At 34.8% G+C, this 19,419-nt stretch overlaps 2 protein-coding genes across 3 annotated transcripts in view; one reads left to right on the top strand and one right to left on the bottom strand.

Moving 5' to 3' along the window:
* The window catches only part of Es2 (ess-2 splicing factor homolog), a 174,993-nt gene that overhangs the window by 117,850 nt on the left and 37,724 nt on the right, over positions 1-19,419 (bottom strand). The gene's annotated exons all lie outside the window — the stretch shown is intronic.
* On the top strand, positions 9,512-10,763 carry LOC137248331 (sepiapterin reductase-like). The gene has a single exon (XM_067779199.1). It carries the CDS (start codon positions 9,719-9,721, stop codon positions 10,535-10,537), a length of 819 nt encoding a protein of 272 aa, XP_067635300.1. The 5' UTR covers positions 9,512-9,718; the 3' UTR covers positions 10,538-10,763.

Genomic DNA, 19,419 nt, shown 5'->3' on the forward strand with positions numbered 1-19,419 from the left:
AGACTTCCATATATCAAAATCATTAGTATCGAAAAAAAATTTGATTGAGCCATGTCCGTCCGTCCGTCCATCTGTCCATCCGTCCGTCTGTTCGTTAACACAATAACTTAAGTAAATATTGAGATATCTTCACCAAATTTGGTACGCGAGCTTATCTGGGCCCAGAATAGATTGGTATTGAAAATGAGCGGAATCAGATGATAACCACGCCCACTTTTTATATATATAACATTTTGGAAAACACAAAAAACCTGATTATTTAGTAAATAATACAACTAGAATGTTCAGTTTTGACGTGTGGACTGATATTGAGACTCTTGATAAAAATTAGAAAAAAATTTTAAAATGGGCGTGGCACCGCCCACTTGTGATAAAATCAATTTTACAAATATTAATAATAAAAAATCGTTAAACCTATTGTAACAAAATTCGGCAGAGAGGTTACTTTTACTATAAAGAATGCTTTGAAGAAAAATTAACGAAATCTTTTAAGGGCCACACCCACTTTTATATAAGAGATTTTTAAAACGGTCGTGGACGAATAAAATAAACTATATCTTTGCAAAAAAAAGGGCTTTATTTCAATGTTATTTCATTTCCCAAGTGGATTTATAACAATAAATAGGAAAAACTTCAAATTTAAAAAAATGGGCGTGGCACCGCCCCTTTTATGACTAAGCAATTTTCTATGTTTCGGGAGCTACAACTCGAAGAAAAATTAGTTCAGAATAGAACCATGTATATATTATTGCGCAGCCTTGTAACACTATTAAGCACACAAAACAAACAACAACAGCATTTCAAGTGTACAGTTGGGTATGTAATGTTTGGTTTCACCCGAACTTAGACTTCCTTACTTGTTTTCATTTTTTCTTTGACAATTTAATACCAAAACTTGTTCAACTTTTTTTTATACTAGACCGCTAGAAACTTATACAAAACGGAATATATGTATGAATCCAAACGTAGAATGAGACTCCATGGCTGCCAGATATCACTTAGTTTCGGATTACCATCAATGTGTCGCATAAACCATACCATTTAAAGATTTTATAATTTTATACCGGTGAGAAAGTGACTCAAGTCTAGCGAATAGAAACGCATACACATGCATATATAATTACCAATTAACACAAAACGAAAACGGCATAGTGAAAACGATAGCAAAGGCAATATGTCTGAAAGCGAAAATATGAGTGCCACAAGTGCAAACTTGCAATTCGCGGGGAGACGGGAATTAGATGTGTGGGTGTGTGTGCGAAAGTATACCACTCGGCAGCAAAATGTTCCGGCTTGGATAGCTATAAAGCTACTGTAATAGGAACGCATCCAATGGTGAATTTTATTTGCGAAGAGTGTATATTACATACATACATAATATCGACCTGGTATTGCGAGACATGCAAGAGAGTGTTAATAGGAACAGTGTTTATTTAAAAGAATATAAAAACGAATTTGAAGAAGCTTTAGAAACCAACCAAAAAGAGATGCGGGCGTTAATGAAAACAGTGGAGTAAAAATACAATGAACGTTTGGCGACCTTAAAAAATGCAGCTGAAATTAAGAAAGTGCGGGAGATAGCGGAGAAAATGAAAAATCAATCTGAAGTAGTGGGGAGGGAGAGTGAGAAATTTTGTAGTGAAATAAAAACAATAGTAAAGGAGAAAAACAATGGGATACTACAACAAACATATGCAAATATGCTAAGAACGGGTGAAAATAAAAACACAAATAGGGCCGTTCCAGAGCTTAAGAAACGCGCTCCTATTATTGTTAAACCGAAGGCAAAACAAACTAATGAAAGAAAAGGCAAGATCTAAACAATAAAATTAACCCTAACGAGCTAAAGAAGCTGACATTAAAGCTGGCCATAATGGTATTATGGTGATCGATAGTATTAACGAAGATGAAAGAAATAAGATTAAACAAATTATGGACAAAAAAATTAGTGGTAAATATGAAATAAAGATACCACGTGACTATAAACCAAAATTATTTATAATAGGCATGCAATTTGAAAAGAATAGAGATGACCTGATCGAGTTTCTAAGAAAGCAAAACAAATGCCTATAACAGGGTGAAATAAAAATTATTAAGCAATATAATGTTAAAACTAGCAACAAAAACTATTACAACGCAATATTGGAGGTGGACGAGGAAATGTTTACTAATGCTTTAAAATTGGATAAGCTGAACGTAGGATGGGAAAGATGCAAAGTTTACGATGGCGTTGATGTGACACCGTGTTTCAAATGCAGAGGATACAATCACAAGGCGACTGAATGCAAAAACGAGGAAGTTTGTACCAAATGCTTGGGTAAGCATAAGACCATTGAGTGTAATAAACAACCAGCAAACAAGTGTATAAACTGCATAAAAGCAAATGAGAAGTTAAATCTAGTACTAGATGCCAATCACTCGTGCAATAGCAGACAATGCCCAGTCTACCTAAAGCACTTGAATGCAAAAAAACAAAGGCTAGGATACTAGCAGCGAACACCCGACGCACTGATAAGCCCCCCACAACCCAATGAGATACCGCTGAAGAAAATTCGATACAAAGACTGCAGACTAGACACAATGAACTAAAGTGCATATACTTGAATATTAATAGCATAGTATCAAACAAATGTGAACTGGAAGTGATGGCTGAAGTACATACATCAAGTATCATATTATGTTCGGAAACGTGTACAACGAAAGATGTTGAAGACAGCGAATTAGAAATAGCATCGTATAATATGGTTAGATGCGACTCGCACAGCAGGCATACAGGAGGAGTACTAGTGTATGTTCATAGGACAGTGGAGATAAATGTAATTTATAATGCTAGTGTCAATATGAACTTATGGTACATTATAATAAAATTGAAAAAAGTCGATAAAAAATGGCAAATAGGGGTATTGTATCATTCGCCAAGCACAAGTGATGCAGCGTTTATCGAGTACCTAAATGAAATGTTAATCGATAAATTTGAAAGAAGTAAATGTAATATACTAATCGGTGATTTTAATATAGCATTTTCAGGTCAAATGAAACTTTTTTCATTTCAAATGAACCTTTTTTTCATTTTAAATGAAACTTTTTTCATTTCAAATGAAACTTTTTTCAAGTCAAATGAAACCATACTACTAAGGTAATTGTCAATATATTTATATCGTACTTTATAACGCTAAGTATTTATCAAATTTTTCTTTAAGACAACTATTTCTAATTAGCCACATTGAAGGCAAAATTTTTGCTTAAATTTTTTTGTGAATTTAAGCTGCAGTTAAGGTCGGCTTAGTTTAACCTTGCCTTTTGGTCGTTTCAATTTTTTAATAGATAAAGTAGCAGGGTTATACGCTAAGCAACTTATATACTACAGTTTAACCACCCACTGAAAATAAGCACCTATGTATATTTTTTACTTGTATCTACTCTTATATGTATACCCTGTCCGACCCAAAAACGTCCGCTAAAAACGTTGGTATACATGAAAATTATACAATCAAATGAAAATTTTATAGTGTTCATAGTATTTAATGTGACAAAGTGTACCACAAATCGATGGTACCGATTTTCTATGTAATTAATGGTGTAATTTTTGTAAATTTTGTTTAGTTTTCATTTGTAATTTTGTCAACCGCCACATCTAAAAATATTACGCCCCTGATGATGCCAAGGAAATTTGGCGAAACGATGGGCCGTAAGGTGGAATAAACTTTGTTTTTATTCGCACTACAACGAAATAGATCAGAATAGTTTAAAGGAAACTTAGTCTCCGACAATTTCTTTAGTAGGTCATGAAAAAACCCTTAAAAATCAAAGTCAAAAAAAGTAAAAAAAAAAATGAAATTTCGCTGGCTCGAAAATTATTTGTTTCGGTATGCGTAGTGAAACTTTTTTTCCTAACCCCAAATCCTATCGAAAAATCGATGGCGCGATATCGGTTAATAAATCGACCCATTCAAATATATATATTCTAAGTATTACATTTAGATACAATATACAATGAAAAATAATGGAATAAAGACAAATATATATGTTTTCAAAGGCCCAAACGAGTGAAGTGCAATGTAACTACGCCATAGAGTAGAAAAGATCACTTTTTACCGTTATGTTTTTCAGCATAGTTAAAAAAGATCTCTCCACAGTCCACATGCTCTACTATATAGTTGGTAAAAGTAATGTTTCTCTCAATACCTTGCTATCGTTCTATGTTGTTTGGTAAGACGTTGGTCAAAGAGAAAAGCATAATACAGAGGATTCAACCGATGTGTAAGTTGGTATCAGACAGTGAATAGTAAATACGCTCACATCATGCTCTTTGGTTCCTTCTCTTTGTTCTCTACGTTGCTTTATTCCTACGTTATTAACGAAGTATATGTAGAAGAAGAATGTGCTTTATATATAAGAGGAGTAGATACAAGTAAAAAATATAGGTGCTTATTTTCAGTGGGTGGTTAAACTGTAGTATATAAGTTGCCTAGCGTATAACCCTGCTACTTTATCTATTAAAAATTGAAACGAACAAAAGGCAAGGTTAAACTAAGCCGACCTTAACTGCAGCTTAAATTCACAAAGAAAATTTAAGCAAAAATTTTGCCTTCAATGTGGCTAATTAGAAATAGTTGTTTTAAAGAAAAATTTGATAAATACTTAGCATTATAAAGTACGATATAAATATATTGACAATTACCATAGTAGTATGGTTTCATTTGACTTGAAAAAAGTTTCATTTGAAATGAAAAGTTTCATTTAAAATGAAAAAGTTTCATTTAAAATGTAAAAGTTTCATTTAAAATGAAGAAAGGTTCATTTCAAATGAAAAAAGTTTCATCTAAAATGAAAAAAGTTTCATTTGACCTGAAAATGCTATATAAACATGAACTACATATCAACATATAGTACAAAATTGAATGAGACATTTTCTGTGATGGGTATGACACAAAAAGTAGAATTTAATACTCGAATTACAGATACAAGTGAATCTACAATGCATTTATTATATTCAAATTCAGATGAAATTCAGTGCAATAATTTGCATGCATACAAAATTTCTGATCATGAAACAATAATGTTCAATATTAAAACGTCTAAATCATACCAGATGAGAATGACCAAGAAAATCACAGCTTGGGATAAATATAATAGTGAAATCCTAGTTAGCATCCTGATATCATGTAACTTCAACATAAATGAAAACCTACTAACTTGAGATTTTTTTACATAAAATTTGAAAACCTACTAATTGCTGAGAAAGTCGAATTAGTGAACAACATAGTAATGCAAGCTGTGGAGAGTTTAACGTATGAAAAAGAAGTTCATATCAAGCTAATGAATAAATGGTACGACAGAGAATTGGCGCAAATGAATAAATACAAACATAATAATTATAAGCTTGCGATACAAACAGGTGATTGGAACGAATATAAAAATATAAATCGTTTCTACAAAAAGCTAGTCAAAATAAAGAAAGTTAAATATATGGAAAACAAAGTCGAAATGAATGAAAATAACGCCAAAGAAATGTGAAAACATCTCAAGCAAGCGGTTTGCTTAACGAGAGATAACGAAGGGGTTAAAAAGGCGATAATAGATGGTATTATGGTAGAAAATGAAACTGAGCTGGCAAATGGCCTTAACAGGTTCTTTATAAATAGCGTAATAGAAATTAATAACATCATAGAACCTTGTCGTGTAGCACTAAGTGATATACAAGTCAATTGTAGATTAAAGTTTGCCAAAATAACAACAGATGAAGTTATTAATATTCTGAAAGAGTTCAAATATAAAATAGGCGGCAGAAAACTTTTATCTGATGGAGTACTTAAAGACTGTATATCGTATACAGGATATTTCTACGCACAAATAATCAATAACAGCCTAGAAGAGGGTGTTGTACCAGAAAAGTGGAAAACGTCAACGGTGATACCAGTGGAAAAAGTTAAAAATACAGTAAAACCTGAAGAACTTAGACCCATAAACACCCTGCCTAGTGATTGTAAAATACTTAAAGCTTATGTTAAGAACCAGTTAGTGAAATACCTTGAAGATAATAATATACTAGGCCACCAACAGTCAGGCTTTAGAAAGAAACATTCTTGTGAGACGGCTCTTAATTTGGTGATATCTGACTGGAAAGAAGAGTTAAATAATAAAAAAGTGGTTGTTTCAGTCTTCCTTGACCTCAAAAGAGCATTCGAAACAGTGCATAGGGAGATATTAATTAAAAAATGCAACGTATAGGTATAACTGGTATAGAACTTGATTGGTTTCGCAGCTATTTGAAGCAGAGGAGACAGAAAACGGTTATAAATCCCGTGATGTCTGATGAATCGGAAGTGCCCATAAGCTTACCACCAGGCTCAGTTTTGGCACCGATACTGTTCTTAATTTATATTAATGATATAGTTAACACTATTGAAGGTTGTGAAATTAAACTATTCGCTGATGATGCATTAATAATGATTGGTGAGTATAATATTAATTCTGCACTTTCTAAAATACAACATGAACTGAATAACCTGTATAAATGGTTGTGCGAAAATAGACTGAAACTTAATATAAATAAAACGAAATTTATGAATAATAAGGAGGAACGTTAATGAGGAGGATATAATTGGTTTAAAAATAAATGACGAAAGCATACAAAAAGTTGACAGTATAAAATATTTGGGAATTATAATTGATAACAAACTCAAGTTTGAAGAACATATAAACTACACATTCGAGAAAGTTGCGAAAAAATTTTGGATTATGCAGAGAACATCCAAATATATTCAAAAAAAGTACAAAATAATTATATATAAGTCCATTATAGAACCGCACTTTGTATACTGCCCATCTATTCTATTCATTGTGTCAGGCAAAGAAATAGATAAACTTCAAAAGATGCAAAACAGATGTATGAGATTTATTCTTAAAAAACCTAGAGATACTTGTACGGCTGATATGCAGAGAAGTTTTAACTGGTTAAGTGTTAAGCAAAAGATTTTTTTTTCACGCTATGAAGTTTATATTTAATATTAAAAGTGAAAATGTACCTGAATATCTAAGTTAAAACGTAGTATTAGTTAAGCAAACACATAACATTCATACAAGGAATAAACATAATTTCAAACTGCCTTTATTCAGAACCGAAATAGATCAGCAAAATATTTTTTATAAAGGTCTAAAAAGTTTCAATAAACTGCCTATAGATATAAAAAGTTGTAATGAAACCGTCTCTTTTAAAGCAAAGCTTTACGAATATTGTAAAACCATAGCAATAAGATAGTAAATTGTAATCTAATTTAATCTATGAATTAGGCTTTTTTGCCGTAACAAATAAATAAATAAATAAAATAGTGTAACTGCGTGAAATGTAAGTATTCATTCCCTGGGATCTTGCACGAATACAATTTGTATGCAAAATAAAAAGGGGCGCGTGATGTAATGTTTTGATTTGTTTTTTTAATAAGCCTAAACTACATACTGACATGTATATATATTTGTTTACGCGTAAGATTCTCCAGAAATCAAGGTCTAATCAACACGAGCCTAATATTATTATTGATAGTTAAAAAAAACACCAGAAGAAAGCCAACGCATATAATTCAGTACATTAGGCTGCCCGTTTTTCAATGTAGTCCTCGCAATTTTAGGTTTTTCGCCTTTCCATGAACAAAATTTTTAGGGTTATCAATTTCTTGACGTATTTGACATAAACTGTATTAGTTGTCAGATATGCAATTGGTCAAATGCTGAAAAAGCACTGCCACCTCAAAAAAATTATGTTTTGGAAATTTTGAATTTTTTATGTGGTATTTTTATTTAACTATAGATATTAGAATGATAAGTATTTACAGGGCTGTTAAAATGTAAATAGAGTAAAATATTTTTTCAATTAGAAACAAGCTCTCCTATGCTGGATCGCCCCTCGTCAATGATTTGGCAAACACTCCGAGTGTATTTCTGCATTGAAATGAAAAGCTTCTCAGTGAAAATTCATCTGACTTGCAGATGCCGTACGGAGTCCGCCTAAAATTAAAATAGCTGCACTACGCAAATTGGAAGGGAAGCTCGGCCTAAAATCTTTTCGGAGGTTATCGCGCCTGCATTTTTTATTTAAAAAGCTCCTAGGAAATGAACTGCGAGCGAGTTATTTAAACACTGCTGCGAGTCTTCAATAATTGCCGCTAGATGGGCGTAGCTCTCCTTTGCGCGCCTAGCCTAGAGAGTTACAAACAAGAATACATACAAGTGAAGCTAAAGTGTTAAAAAGCGTGACCAAGACGCGAGAACAACGGAAGGCTCTTAAAAAAATGCTGCATTTTTAGTACACGTAAACAAGAAGTAAAAACTATCGGTACGAGTGATGCACAACTGTCGATATAGTATCGTATAGAAATTCGTGAAATCAAGCATGACTTTTTTCCGAGAAATACTCCCACTTACTCTATTTTGAGAGCTTTTCATTGCATACTCATTTGTAGGGCAAATACAAATTTTGAGTATCGCAACGCAAACAAAAATTATAGAAAAAAGGGACAGCCGTATGTAGAATTTTTGTGCAAAACTTTTTTCTTGTCCGACAGTGGCTCAAGCACTTTTATTAAGTACGAGGTATGGCAATTAAGCTCTGTGAATTTAGTTATAATTAAAAAATTGGCAACGCTTTTCATTCGTCATCATCTGTCTAAGATGGGGGATCTTCCTTTGGTTAGAGTTTAAAGTTGAAGTAGTAGGACGTTTGGTTTGTGTTTTATGCGTGTGACGCGCATTACAAGCTACGTGTTGTGATTAAATTTTCAATGAAATCTGTCGAAAAACCCAAACGGGTAGTCAGTGAGGATGAGACTTTTGATAATATCGATATTTGAGTATGACCCTGAGAGGCGTAAACAAAGTCAACAGTGGGTTCAAAAGGGTTGGATGTCAAAGTCGCATCTGAAGGCAAAAATTGATTGTTTTTTTTTTTTCTAAATCCACATAATCATTTATCGTGAATTCCCGCTGACCAGTAAGTCACTATAAAATGCCATGTTGACGTTTTGGAGAGGTTGCGGGCGAATTCGCCAAGGATGGCTGGATCTTGCCTCACGGCAATGCACCGGCCCGTTCCCCGTTCGTTGTGCAATAGTTATTAGCAAAAAAAAAAAACAAAGGCCCCACATTCGCCTCACCTATCCTATAACCAAGATATTGTAATTGTTGTGTAGATTATGAGGGAGACTATTGTGAAGGTCAATAGTAATATTTTTCCTAAAACTTATTTTTCTTGTTTTTTATTGCCAAATTCCAAGAAATTACTAGCCACACCTCGTATATATGAATGTGTGTATGTATTTTCAATTGTTTTGCTGGCAAATATGAACCTCAGCCTTTAGCTCAATTCCAAAAAGCTTATATGTAGCGCGCTTCTGCTTATCTGATCGCCGCCAATTATTTGTCAAGTCCCACGTTTTGTTTTTATAAGTAAGCCTAGTTCTGATTGGTCTACAGATCGTCAACATCTACAAAATTTTTTCCATAAAAAGCTTGAGGCGCAGAAAGCTTCATCGCAGTTCAGCAGTGCATTTTGAAATATTAAAACACCCCAACTTATTAATTTTGAAATAAAAGAAAAATTTATTTATTTCAATAATAAGACTCCTTGTAGCAAGGACATAGTGAAAAAGTGAAAAAAACCAAACTCTAAAAATCAAAAAAGACATTTTATTACTGAAATAGTAAAAGTAAAAAAGAGAAAATCATGTCCTCTAAAAGAGCGGATTTAAGTAAACGCACTTTCTTTATATTAAGTGGCGTATCCAATGGCTTGGCGAAATCTATGGCTACTGAAATGTGCCAGAATTTCAGTGAAGGTTCCGTTGTTCTACTCATCGATCGTTCTGAAGAAAGTCTACAAGAAGTGAAAAAAGAAATTGAATTTCTTGAACGTGACATCAATATCATTTGCTGGTTGGTCAACTCGTGGCAAGAGGCAACTCACGACTACTTTCGCTGTGGACTCGCCAATATTTTGCACAAATATGCAACCACGAAATATGGATTTGAACTCGCTTTTATATTGCACAATGAAGGAAATATATCCACAGATACATTGATGGAACCACAAGCCTCCGCCGATTGGTTGTCCTTTGTACAGGAGCATCTTCATATACCCGTTGCCCTCAATAAGGCTTTCCTAACGGCACCACAGTTTTCGAAGACCGCAAAATTAGTCGTCAACATCACGAGCGCTCTAATGATCCGTCCATTCATTTATAGTTCATTGCTTTGTTCCTGCATGAAATCACGTGATATGTACTTCCGTTCAATGGCTAACGAGAAAAATGGCAATAATGTCAACGTAATCAGTTATTCACCAGGCATTTTGGATTCACATAAACCACAAACCGATTTAAATAACAATAAGGTCGATTTGTTGGATTTGAACTTGAGTGAAAAATTGCTGAAGTTACCACGTGTTGATGTGCAGCAATCTTCGCTAAAGCTATTAAATATTCTTGAGGAAATGTCTTTCATCTCTGGACATGAGGTCGACTATTATGACACCTTCAATCTATGAGTGGCACTTCTGAAAAATTATCTTAAATGATCTTATTACAAAAATATTGTGCAATAATATTATAATCAAAATTATTGCCCATTTGCTTACAATGATGTAGATGAAGATGCTGATGTTGGTTGATGAAGTTATTTTTGATAACAATATTGAATTTATTAAAAATAAAATAATACATGATATACGTTCGACAGTCGTCGAAAGTGGTGAATATGCATAAGAAACTAAATTTGTTATTGTTTTATTATGTTTTGATTGGCATGGGTATGGGACTGATAAAGGGTATATATTTTTATTTTCCTTCGTGGAAGGAGGAAATATCAGATACTAAAACAGCGAGACTCTTCGAGCGTAGAACTTCTTTCTAGTTTTGAATGCAATTTTCCGTACCTCGAACTCCGTTAAGCATTACCTCGGGTACGAGGTGAGCTCTATGACCGCTCTCCCTTTATGGGAAGTTCGATGGTTTCAACTTGTCTTCATTCATGGGAATTAATGCCCTGGTCCGTTTTCTGTAGTTTTCTTTCCTCATCGCGAAAATATATCGGTATGGTTCCCGCAACGACCGGCGCAGCTTCCGCGTAAATCAGGCTTTAAACTGAACAATTTAAAGCGTCTTTTTGTGTTGGACAGAATTGATGGCACTTCTGTACTTTCGGTACTTCATAGCAACCACCCAAATTTTTGCAGCCTACAAAAGAAAAAATCTGCGGCGAAAGCTACAAAGAGGGGTTTTTCTGGCACATCCAAGCGAAGAGTGTAGAAATTAGCATTTCAGTGACCGGTACATAACCGTGGAATACCCCTTCTGTTTATCTTTACTTTCTTTGACTCTGGATCTTGCATTTATTGCGATACCTTGTCAGAGCGGTCTAGTGTCTCGATCATTACGCTCCAGCAGGTTGAGTTTAAAGCCGTATTGATATTTTATAGTGTGATATGTAACCCTTTTAATCTTGTTTGGCGATACTCTGTTTCGGGTTTCTTAACGGTGTCTAAAACTTCAACTATGACTCTGTTTTGAATTGTTCTCTCCGAAAAATATGCTGTTGATGAAATAGTCCTCTCTCCATCTTCTCCAGCTAACAAAAAGTCATTGTATTGTTTCTCAAACCGTCTTGTCCGCCACTTTGACACTGTCGGCCCTCCGCCAGTACCGACGCGGTACACATCATTTAAAACTGTTTCAAGGCTGTCAACAAAATTCGGTACACAATTTTTTTTATCATTATAAAGGTCCAACATAATACATATATAAAAATTTATTTTTATAAAAGTCAAACTGTTTTTTTTTTTTTCTATTTTTATAATTGGAACTTAGGAACGATCTTCCGTACCATTCAGCACACATGAGACATATACCCAGTAATATTTTCTTATATGAAATAATAAAAAGATTATTTAAGTCGTATTTTGGGGTCATTTGGGGAATACTTTAGAATAATTTTGGAGCTACTAGAGAATTATTTTAAAATCATTTCGGAGTGATTTCGGCATAACTTCAGAATTATTTCGGGATCATTTCCAGTTTGGTATTGTTTGTAGTGTGTTGTATATTGACTCTTTTCGAATGACTTCGGAGCCTTTCCGGCATTGCTTTTTGAGTAAATTCGGGACTATTTCCCGATCATTTAAGGATAATTTCGAAATTGTTGTCAGGATCATTCCAATACTTTTTCTGGATCGTTTCGGGCTTACTTTGAGATTTTTTTTGGGATCACTTAAGGACTTTTTCCGATTGTTCTTGGTATTGTTTCGGGAACATTGCAGGCCCATTATTAGAATTGTGTTTGGGATAACTTTACAATGGTTTTGGAATTACTTCGGGATCACTTCAATTTCGAATGATTTTACGATATTAAGATGATTTCGGATTTGCTATCAAAAGTATGGATCAATGTATGCGTAGAAGCGAATATAATTTTACCCGAAATGGTCCTGGAATAGTGCCGAATTAACATGGTATTTTTTAAGCGGGCGCGCCCCTCAGCAGTGATTTGGCAAACACTCCGAGTGTATTTCTGCATTCAAAAACTCCTCAGCGAAAATTCATCTGCCAATGTGTAGGAAACATTAATAGGAGCACGACGCAAATTGGAAGAGAAGCTCCACCTAAAATCTTTACGGAGGTTATCGCGCGTTGCATTTTTTTATTTAAAAAGCTCCTAGGAAATGATTTGGAAGCGAGTTATTTAAACACTGCCGCCGGGAAAAATGGAACGCCGCGTAAACACGGAAGAAGTAAAAACTATCGGTACGAGTGATGGACCAGTGTCGATATAGTATTGTATAGAAATTCGTGGATCTATGTAAGTATGGCTTCTTTCCGAAAAATACCCCCGACTTATTCTATTTTGAGAGCTTTTCATTGCATACTCGTTTTTAGGGGCAAATAAAAATTTTGAGTACCGCAATACAAACCAACATTATAGAAATAAGGGACGGTCGTATGTAAAATATTTGCGCGAAGCTTTCTTTATTATGCTTTCGTTAAGTACGAGGTGTGGCAATTAAGCTCTGTGAATTTAGTTATAATTAAAAAATTGGCAACGCTTTTTCGTTCGTCATCATTTGCCTAAGATGGGGGATCTTCCTTTTAGTTAGAGTTTAAATTTGAAGTAGTAGGTCGTTTGGTTTGTGTTTTATGCGCATTGAAAATATGTGACACACATTACAAGCTACGTGTTGGGAAACACTTTTTAGTGAAATCTGACGAAAAACCCAAACGAGTAGTCACTGAGGATGAGAGTTAGATATTTGTGTATGACCCTGATACGCTTAAACAGTGTCAACAGTGGGTGGGAAAGGATGGGGAGCCGCCTACGAAAGCGAGGATGTCAAAGTCACATCTGAAGGCAATGTTGTTGTTTTTTTTTTCGATATCCACGTCATCATTTGTCGAAAATACGTTCCCACTGAGCAAACAGTGACTGGAAAATTCGCCAAGGACGGCTAAATCTTGCCTCACGGCAATGCACCGGCCCATTCCTAGTTCGTTGTGCAAGAGTTTTTAGCAAAAAAAAGGACCCCACAATCGCATCACTCACCCTATAACCCTGATATTTCCCCCTACGAGTCTATTCCCCAAGATCAAGTCGCACTTCAAGGGATCTCATCATAGCGACGTCCAGGGAGTCCAAGGAGCTGTAAGCGTGGTTCTAAACAGGTTAACTTCGGAGGACTAGCAAGGGTGTTTCCAATTATAGGAGAAACTTTGGAATCGTTGAGTAGAATAAGAGGTAGACTATTGTGAAGGACAATAGTAAAATGTTTCCTAAAATGACTCTAGATGTGGAAGCTCCCGCTCCTAGTAACTGTCCTAGCCAGCGCAGGACACGCACACAGAACGTGCTCAACCGTTTCTTCCTGCAGTTCGCACTTTCTAAATTTGCTGTTACTGACGAGGGCTAACTTATGTGACGCCGGAAGGGGAACAAGTGCAGTATACGGACAATGCTGATATAAAAAAACGAAAAATTGAGATCGATAGGTATTAATAAAAGAAACATAACGGAATATTTTTTTTGCTGGGCAAACAACAACAACAAAAGTTATTAAAGGTCAAAGTTCATAATAAGCTTTTTTTTAATCTAAATTACTTCTAAAGTATTGAACCGATTTTCAAAATTTTGACGTCGTTGGATATGTATTTCCAATACCTTTCATTTGATGTATATCTTAAGTATATAACTGCAAAGAATTTCCTGAAATAATATAATTTTTTAAAAAACATCAAAATTTTTAAAAACCTAATTTTTTTTAATTTAATTGCTGTATTAAATATATGAAAATATAGTTTGGTAGATGGGAAATATTTTAAGCTTTCATTTAAAATTATATACAATATCCTTAGTCCCATCAATGCAATACCAACTGTCCTGTTCCTGGTATACCAAAACTTAATTTTGGGCAAATTAACAGTAATTCTGCGCAGAACACCTGGTATTTGTTTCCTTTATGTGCAGAACACCTTTCCGAGTTGGCGGCCTTCGTCCGCGCTTATTTAAATAGCCCTGGGCTACGCCATGCCAAGTCCGGGTGGTTGCCTGAACCGTGGCAACATGCCACGGTACGCAATCTTTTGCGCGTTTTTAGGTACAGCCTAATAAAATTACAACAACCATGTTTTGAAAATGGCAATAAGGCCATACTGGCTTTATTTCCATATACATACACGTACATACATTGTACAAATAAATATGCGTAATTTACTTAGTAAATATAGCACTTTTAAACATAGAATTTTTTAAGTATTTTACGGGATAGGAATACAAACAGCATATCAAATGAAAGGTAATTTTACTACCTATACAATGAAAATTTTGAAAATTGGTTCGATACTTAAAGAGAAATTTAGATTTAAAAAATGCTTCATATGAACTTTGACCCTTAATAACTCCTGTTATTGTCATTTGCCCACAAACAAAATTGTGTAGTTATACTCACCTTGACCAAGTCTATCAATCCTCATACTTCATTTTTTGATTTTGGAATTGTCCGTATACTGCACTTAAGCCCCGGAAGGCAGTGTGCAGTTAGTATGCCTATCGTGAGCCTTAAGTCTTGTCTCTTTAAAAATATCATGATCTTAGAAATTCATCAGCCCCGCACTTCTGTCTACGTTTCTTGCTTGATTGATCATATTCCACTTCTGTCTCCTTTTGATTTCTCTGACATCCTTTTGGTTTCTCTAACTTCGATTCATCCAGTGAAGCACCCTTCTTTGCCAAATCATCGGACTTTTCGTTACCTTCTAACCCTTTATGGCCGCGAATCCAGTATAGATGTGTGGTCTTGCCTGAGCGAAGTCTTTCTAATGCTCCTTTACATTTAAGGACACTTCTTGAAGAAGTACTGTGTGAGATTATTGTCTTGATCGCCGTCTGACTATCTCCATACATATTGACGCGACTGCAGCTTAAGCACGTAAACGCGATAACTTGTAATTTATTTTAATTATATTGAAATATGGCCTTTATTATTAAGTGTAGGCGTTTATGTTTCTTCTATGACCGTATAAACAAGAATAAAATCAAAAGTTACATTCTCGAACATTCCCGATCTCTCTCATCAGCAGCTCAGAGTTGTAATTTCTTGTGAGTGTTACCAGATCACTTACACACGCTTCTTCAGAATTTCTGCTGCTTTTTTCACGGCTACAATTTCCGCCTGAAAGACACTGCAGTGATCTGACAGCCTGTCGCATCTAATTATTCCTGGATCGATACAGTACAGTACGAACATCAAAGGTCCCGCAAATTTGTAGGAAAAATTTAAATGTAGCACGGCAAAAATTGGAAGAGAAGCTCGGCCCAAATTTTCTGAAAAGTATATTGCGGCAAGTTTCTATTATTATTATTATTATATGCGTCAATAAATATGCTGCGTTGCTATCCACGTCATCGTTCTTCTTGCTTATCAATCTTATATTGGCGTCACTCGTTTGTATGTATGCCAGTAGAGAAAGTGGGAGGCAGTCATGCAAATCGACAGTTTCACACCACAGGTTTAATTTCCACCTCCGAACTGGTGGTCTTACTCGGATGTACAGTGGGTTAGTTGCTGTCCACACCTTTATGGCGATTTAAAGTAATCAAGCAAATAAAGCGACTTTCTCAGAACTACCAACGATTGAACCAGTTGAGAACGCGTTCAAAAGGTCTGTAGCAAGGACCAATTGCCATTTCATAGGACACCACAATGTTAAAGGGCCATTTGGAAACACTTCGAGGGAACAGAATTAGAGCTTGTACCGTCTCTAAGGCCCACTTGCAGAACTTGGAGTTATTTAAGAAAAAATTGTCAAAAATGTATGAGTTTAACTTCTCATGTCAGGTTAACTCTGAGTTAAAAAGTTTACGTTCTGCAGGTGGGACTAAATGTGACAATTTTGGGCTATTTCCGAAGTAGTGTAATTCGCTGCAGTTTATGTAAGTATTTTATACCAAATAAAAAAATTTTACGAGTTAATCGGGGATTGCCCGTATTGCTTTAAATGTATGAAAACATTTATTTCAAGCAATTTTTAATTTTATAATTTATTTAATAATTTAATTTATTTCTCTGAAAACGCCTTACCAACATGCATAACTTCAACACATAATTACATACGAAGTATGTGATGTGTAGAAGAATAATATATGCAAAAGAAGGCAATTGGGAAAAACTTTACAACAACTAAGGCATGACGTAGCTGAATGCGTTTGTAACCATTTCAAATATCGTAGGAGTGCGGGTTCGAATCCCACTCCCGGAAGAAAAGGCTTTGAAGAGATTTACAAGGTATAATCGAAACAGCTGTCGCCTTGTCCGTCCTGATGTCACGTTGTTTAAATTTTTCCCAAATTATTACATAAAAAATTTTACGTTTACGTCCTGCTCTCGCCGTTTCAGGTGTCCCGGATATATTGGCGTGTAATCGTAGATTTCTTTTTATACTCAGCTGAGCAGAGCTCACAGAGTATATTAACTTGGTTCGCATAACGGTAATCCGTAACGCCATAAACTAATCGAGATAGATATAGACTTCTATATGTCAAAATGATATGGGCGAAAAAAGAAATTTATTTAGCCGTGTCCATCCGTCCGTCCGTCTGTCCGTTCGTCCGTAAACACGATAACTTGAGTAAATTTTGAGGTATCTTGGTAAAATTTGGTATGTAGGTTCCTGGACACTCATCTCAGATCGCTTTTTGAAATGAACGAAATCGGACTATAACCACGCCAACTTTTTCGATATCGAAAATTTCGAAAAACTCAAAAAGTGCGATAATTCATTACCAAAGACGGATAAAGCGATGAAACTTCGTAGGTGGGTTGATCTTATGACGCAGAATAGAAAATTAGAAAAATTTTGGACAATGGGCGTGGCACCGCCCACTTTTTAAAGAAGGTAATTTGAAAGTTTTGCAAGCCGTAATTTGGCAGTCGTTGAAGATATCATGATGAAATTTGGCAAAAGCGTTACTACTATTCCTATATGTGTGCTAAATAAAAATTAGGAAAAACAGATGACAAACACGCCCATATTTAAAAAAAAATATTTTTTTAAATCAAATTATAACAAAAAATTGAATATCTTTACTGGATATGTATAAGTAAATTATGTCAACATCCAACTCCAAATCGGTTGAAGTCACTCCCAGTTTTTACACACAGTCCACCGTCTGTCCTTCCTCTTGGCCGTTAACAGGTTAACTTAAAAAAACGAAAAATTGAGATCGATAGGTATTAATAAAAGAAACATAACGGAATATTTTTTTTGCTGGGCAAACAACAACAACAAAAGTTATTAAAGGTCAAAGTTCATAATAAGCTTTTTTTTAATCTAAATTACTTCTAAAGTATTGAACCGATTTTCAAAATTTTGACGTCGTTGGATATGTATTTCCAATACCTTTCATTTGATGTATATCTTAAGTATATAACTGCAAAGAATTTCCTGAAATAATATAATTTTTTAAAAAACATCAAAATTTTTAAAAACCTAATTTTTTTTAATTTAATTGCTGTATTAAATATATGAAAATATAGTTTGGTAGATGGGAAATATTTTAAGCTTTCATTTAAAATTATATACAATATCCTTAGTCCCATCAATGCAATACCAACTGTCCTGTTCCTGGTATACCAAAACTTAATTTTGGGCAAATTAACAGTAATTCTGCGCAGAACACCTGGTATTTGTTTCCTTTATGTGCAGAACACCTTTCCGAGTTGGCGGCCTTCGTCCGCGCTTATTTAAATAGCCCTGGGCTACGCCATGCCAAGTCCGGGTGGTTGCCTGAACCGTGGCAACATGCCACGGTACGCAATCTTTTGCGCGTTTTTAGGTACAGCCTAATAAAATTACAACAACCATGTTTTGAAAATGGCAATAAGGCCATACTGGCTTTATTTCCATATACATACACGTACATACATTGTACAAATAAATATGCGTAATTTACTTAGTAAATATAGCACTTTTAAACATAGAATTTTTTAAGTATTTTACGGGATAGGAATACAAACAGCATATCAAATGAAAGGTAATTTTACTACCTATACAATGAAAATTTTGAAAATTGGTTCGATACTTAAAGAGAAATTTAGATTTAAAAAATGCTTCATATGAACTTTGACCCTTAATAACTCCTGTTATTGTCATTTGCCCACAAACAAAATTGTGTAGTTATACTCACCTTGACCAAGTCTATCAATCCTCATACTTCATTTTTTGATTTTGGAATTGTCCGTATACTGCACTTAAGCCCCGGAAGGCAGTGTGCAGTTAGTATGCCTATCGTGAGCCTTAAGTCTTGTCTCTTTAAAAATATCATGATCTTAGAAATTCATCAGCCCCGCACTTCTGTCTACGTTTCTTGCTTGATTGATCATATTCCACTTCTGTCTCCTTTTGATTTCTCTGACATCCTTTTGGTTTCTCTAACTTCGATTCATCCAGTGAAGCACCCTTCTTTGCCAAATCATCGGACTTTTCGTTACCTTCTAACCCTTTATGGCCGCGAATCCAGTATAGATGTGTGGTCTTGCCTGAGCGAAGTCTTTCTAATGCTCCTTTACATTTAAGGACACTTCTTGAAGAAGTACTGTGTGAGATTATTGTCTTGATCGCCGTCTGACTATCTCCATACATATTGACGCGACTGCAGCTTAAGCACGTAAACGCGATAACTTGTAATTTATTTTAATTATATTGAAATATGGCCTTTATTATTAAGTGTAGGCGTTTATGTTTCTTCTATGACCGTATAAACAAGAATAAAATCAAAAGTTACATTCTCGAACATTCCCGATCTCTCTCATCAGCAGCTCAGAGTTGTAATTTCTTGTGAGTGTTACCAGATCACTTACACACGCTTCTTCAGAATTTCTGCTGCTTT

This window comes from Eurosta solidaginis, chromosome 4 (genome assembly GCF_040869045.1).
Source record: "Eurosta solidaginis isolate ZX-2024a chromosome 4, ASM4086904v1, whole genome shotgun sequence".
NCBI lineage: Eukaryota > Metazoa > Arthropoda > Insecta > Diptera > Tephritidae > Eurosta > Eurosta solidaginis.